Genomic DNA, 5,339 nt, shown 5'->3' on the forward strand with positions numbered 1-5,339 from the left:
AAAAAAAAAAAAAAAAAAAAGCTGGCGAGGACCATAACAGAAAGTTACAACTGGTCCAAAGGCAGAGAATAACTGAGCATCGGATGGACAGCCTCAGTTGATATATCTGCAATATAATTTCTACAGAATATGCCAAAGGACATAGGAGAAAGAGTTCAAGAACCAGAATACCAGGAATCTGCTGAGAGGTGGTGCCCTCTATATGTGACAGGAAAGCTGCTTCCATGAAATCTCAATAATGTGGTTACCTCAATGAGACCTGAGCAAAGACAACACCAGTTAATATACCAACAACCCTGGAAAACTCTCAAGGTTCCACTCCTGGATGAAGAGCTACAAGTAGGTTAGCTACTTGGACTGTCGGTCACATAAAACCATTCCTACTGTGAAAAAAACTACGAACAGCATCAAAGCTAATCAATAAGGCAGTTTAGATAGAAAACTGGAAACTTACTGCCAGAGTTTTCCCAGTGATTCATTTCAGTAATACAATCAAACTGCACTCACCTACTCCTGATGCTCACAAATATTTGGTGTCATTATTTCCTCCCAAGGGGATCTCAAGTCTCCTTTTACATGCAAGATATAGATGAGGCCCTTAGGCTATTCACTTTTTCAGTAGAGTTCTCTGAATCTCAAGTCCTATAGCTCAGGTAGACTCTGAAAGAATATTTCACAGCTCTGAGTTGAGCTTCTGGGGTCTCTATTCCATCTTTTGATTTACTCTTCTTTTCTCATGATAAACGACCACAGTTTTCTGAATCTGCTTCCTGCTCACCAGAATTTGAGAGGCCCAAAGATCTTCATTTCATTTTGTAATCTCTATCTCTCTCTCTTTTTTTTTTTTTCAGTAAGCAGGTTTAAAACTAGTTTGGGATATGACCTTTATTGAGCTTATCCACCAGAGTGGAAATAATGTCTGTACAAAACCAAATGTTTGTTACTATAACTTCTGCATCACAATTAAAATCCAAACAGTTTTTTAAAAACAGTCAACTCAATCAAAACCCACTACTTCAGAATCGATAGCTTCTTTGAAGCCACAGTAACACTTAAATATGGTTAAGACTCGAATGCAGAAATTTGGTTGGTTTGGAAGGCTAACTAAGCCTCCAACTTGCTCAAATAGAATTACAAAAGGCAAAATTGTGTTTTTCACAGAGATCAGTCCACTGGAATCACCAACACTGGACAGCTGTTAAGAACAAGAGTCCTGAGATAGTAGGAATCCAGGCATCCTTAAAAGGTCTTCTGTTGTCCCTTCTTCCCAATCAGAGACTTGTGGATGTGCGGGAAGACACCACCACCAGCAATTGTAGCCTTGATCAGAGAGTCCAATTCTTCATCTCCACGAATAGCGAGCTGCAAGTGACGTGGGGTAATGCGCTTTACCTTTAAATCTTTTGATGCATTTCCTGCCAATTCTAGTACCTCTGCGGTGAGGTACTCCAGGATGGCTGCACTGTACACAGCGGCGGTCGCGCCCACACGTCCGTGGCTGGTTGTCCTAGATTTCAGGTGTCGATGAATACGGCCCACAGGGAACTGCAAGCCGGCTCGCTGCGAGCGGGAAACCGCCTTTGTCTTGGCCTTTCCGGAGTCTTTTCCAGCCTTACCGCCAGCCATCTCGGACCGTGCTGAAGATCGGACAAGCGAGAAAGAGTCGAGGCCAGGCGGACGCGCAGCGAGATCCCGGCGCCCACTCCTCCGTCGGACCGCGATTCAAACTGCCTCTCTATCTCTTTTAATTCAAGGTGATGGTGCCCATAACATTAACATTCTCTAAAAAAAATTATAAGCTTCCTGGGGTTTTATTCTGCTAGGAGAAATTCTATACCTGTGGACCTTATTTTGGTAGTCTGCACACTCACAGTGTTCAGAGGTCCAAAGACCTACCCTGCTTCTCAAAAGCACACTCTTGCCATTCTTAAAGGGATGTTTTCTCTTTGAGACATGACTTTATATTCTCTAAGGGTTCAAATAAAGTTTTTAATATATCATCTCAGTTTCATTACTAAACCATGAGCTCAAGCATCTTTGGAGCTCCCAAAACATATGGAAAGAATCTATGAGGTCCACATCCAATTCATAATAATAGCAAGACATGATCCAACTTTTTTACTTGTAGGACAGAGTATTATTTTCTACTCACTACAAGACCTGTTATATTTTTGTCTATCACCAAACAAATCAGATATTAAAGAAATCTAAAAGATATGTAAAACAATGATTATCCTATAACCTATTTTTTGAAAATGTCATTCTTTGAAAGATAGAAAGGGAATGGATTTACAATGGGAGGGGAGATGGGGAAGAACGGGGAGAAGAAGAGGGAAAGGAAAGCATAATTGGGTGATATTATGTTTATAAAGAACCTATTTTTAATAAAAAAAGACATTCTTCTGCAAATAAAGCATTTATACGTGTGTTATCATTCTAGATAAGTTAATGGACATTTTGATTTTCTCACCTTACTCTCTATAATCAGTAACCACAACACATATATGAAAAGCCCCTCAACACAATCATTATAAGAAAGTAAAGGGAACTTGAGAAAAAATTAGAAGTACCTGTTTTGTTTACAAAAAAAAAAACCCTATGCTTGTTTATCATATAAATTGTATCAAATAAAACTTAAAGATTCTGCAAGTGATACAAACAAAAAAATAGAAAATTAACATATAATAGACAAAGTTAAGCATCCCTGTAGAGAACCTCCAAGTAGAGAGAGTGGCACACAAGCCAGCAGTTCTCAGCAAAGCTCGCTGTGTAATCACAACAAGGGTTGTTTGTTATGATAATTGTGTATAGATAAATATGAGGTACATAAAGAACACAAGGAATTCAAACCAGAAGAGGCAGAAACCATCTGATTGTCTCTTCCTTTGGCTGAAAGCCAGCTAGCTTTTCAATAAGCAGCTTTGCATTTGATTACATCTATGATTAGACCCCCCACCCCCATGCAAATTCTAACAAATGAGATTAGAAGAAAGGGCAAGTGCATGAAGAGCGTATTTCATCATGTCAAATCTGCAGGAAATATCGCCCTCAGATATTGAATAGTTAATGCCATTTAATATCCAAATGAAAACAATCCATAAATAAGGATTTCCAGCCAAGCCAAAAGCAACCAGCTAAAGTTAGACAGCCATATTGACTATTGTACCATATCTATTTCAAAGTTATCTCCAAAGAAGAACTTCTTTTTGCTAAAGTTTAGGGTTTCAAACCAGATAGAGGAGTGCTTCTCCACGTTTCAGCATTGCTAGGTGAACACTGAGGGTCAAAGCTTCTGGATCATTGTGTACCTTTAGAAAATGCCTGTCACTTCCCTTAATTCCTTGCTCAGTCATTTAGAACAAAACCCAACACAACAAAATCTCAATCCACTCTGCCAGCTCAACAAAAGGCTTTGCGTGGGTGTGTGCATGAAAGTAATTATGAGGTTTTTATTTCACTAATTATTCTTCAGCCTTTGAAATGTCAGTGTAGGTCAAAGTAGCAGCCAATGTTTTGAACCAGATCTGAATGAAAATAAGGAAGCCAACAGCAGGAATAACAAGGAAAAGATTCAAGAGTAAAGTAATTTGTCACTATGAATGACAAAAAATGAAGTTCAAGGTCACAGGAACTTCAGAATTTTTATCCAAGAAATTTCAAAACCCTCAATGTCATCCAAAATTTATTGTATAGCCGTAGCAATAATGACTGCTCCTCTATATTGACCATGGTGATTCTCTGAACATGTGTAATAAGAGAACTAAGTGACAACATTAATTCTAAATACTTACTAAATTATAAAGAGCATTTTCTTTGAAGTTGTCACTTTTAGGGACTGTGGGTTTATCCCAAACACTGTACAATTTCTTGAAACATGGAGAAACTTTCTGGATAAATTATGTGCTTAAGATAGTTTATGTATTAATTTAAGGCTAGGTACCTCTAACTGATTAAAAAAAAACATTTTATACACATTCTATTGGGACATTTTCCAACTTCTACAGAAGATAAGTACACCCTGTGAGGAGAGAATGTGAGTAAGGCAGGAGAATTGATTGATGTGGCCTCTGCTGACTAGTATGCATGAATAAGCAGAGTTTCCTTTAATAAATTATCCAAGGAGGTTACTAGACTTAGGTGCAGCCTGATTTCCCTGACCCCAAACCTGTGAACCAGCTAAGTTTACACAGAGAAAGCAAACCAGAGTGGAATAAAGTGATTCCATTCATTTCAGTCAGGCCCATGACTGATATCCAGTGTCATGACCAAATTGATCACACAATGGTCTACATCAATCTTTGCAACAGGAGAATTGAAGAGATTAGTTGTACTGTGGCCTGTTCATTGTACCTTCCATAGATACAGCTCAATCTGAGAGGAGAAAGAAGAGTGAGTTAATTAAGGATACAGGGTCCCCTCTCATAGCTCTCTTCTCCAAATTTTCATGGTTCTAAAGCATGAATCCCCCAAGTTCACTGACTTACCAACTAACTCTGGCTCCACCATCAACAAGGACTCCTCCCACCAATTTATGCTGGCTCCACCCTCAACAACAACTCCTCCCACCAACTTACCCTGGCTCCACTCTCAACAAGAAATCCTCCTACTCAGCATGAATCTGAATGCTTACTAATTTGAGAAGTATTGACCTAGCTACTAGCCATTTGGGGAGTGATTTAGTTTTCACTTTTAAGCAAAGTTGTTTATAAGATCAGAGAGACTCTGATAGTTCAAGATCAGAGTGGTACTTAGGAAGACTAGTGTGAGACTTCCAGAAAGTCTGACTACAACCATCATGGTTATTCAAAAATGAGTTGTGCCTACAACAAAAATACTCCTTAAACAGATACTTTGGTTAGCCCACATCCTGATACCTCAGCCCAGTGCAGTTTAATAGGAATGTAACATGAGGTTCAAATGTGAGTCACACAATGATTTTCTACAGTAAGAAATCAAAGTAGACAGGAAACATTTACATTAATACACCCTTTAATCCATTATGACCTAACTATTATTCAATACTAAATCAATATAAAATATGAAAAAATAGATTACTATTTATGAGCTAGTACTTACTAATCTTAATAGTAGTACTAGGTCTTCAACATTGGGTTGTAGTTCATGCACAAGTCTAGCACTCAACACATACATATAACAGATGTTCAGGGATGAGGATCATGGCTTAACTCATGGTCCCCAAATCCAGTGTGTGTTACTCAGGGAATCATGATCTTTCCTTATTCAACTTGTGTTTGAAACTAGACTCTGAGATTTATTTTAAGTCATAACATTAATGTTGCTTTTGTGTATAAGTATGTATGTGTCTGCTTATGTTTATA

The 5,339-nt window shown here is 38.3% G+C and overlaps 1 protein-coding gene across 1 annotated transcript; it reads right to left on the bottom strand.

The window, feature by feature from the left end:
- Positions 1-854: 854 nt before the first annotated feature.
- On the bottom strand, positions 855-1,750 carry LOC126499560 (histone H2A.Z). Its single transcript, XM_050138821.1, has one exon. The coding sequence runs from the start codon at positions 1,624-1,626 to the stop codon at positions 1,240-1,242; it is 387 nt and encodes a 128-aa protein (XP_049994778.1). The 5' UTR covers positions 1,627-1,750; the 3' UTR covers positions 855-1,239.
- Between the last annotated feature and the right edge of the window lie 3,589 nt (positions 1,751-5,339).

This window comes from Alexandromys fortis, unplaced genomic scaffold, assembly GCF_014885135.2.
Source record: "Alexandromys fortis isolate MF-2015 unplaced genomic scaffold, M_Fortis_MF-2015_v1.1 scaffold_35, whole genome shotgun sequence".
NCBI classification, from domain to species: domain Eukaryota; kingdom Metazoa; phylum Chordata; class Mammalia; order Rodentia; family Cricetidae; genus Alexandromys; species Alexandromys fortis.

Coding starts and splice junctions, on each gene's coding strand:
- LOC126499560 (XM_050138821.1), bottom strand. CDS start 1,626: ATGGCTGGCGGTAAGGCTGGAAAAGACTCCGGAAAGGCCAAGACAAAG.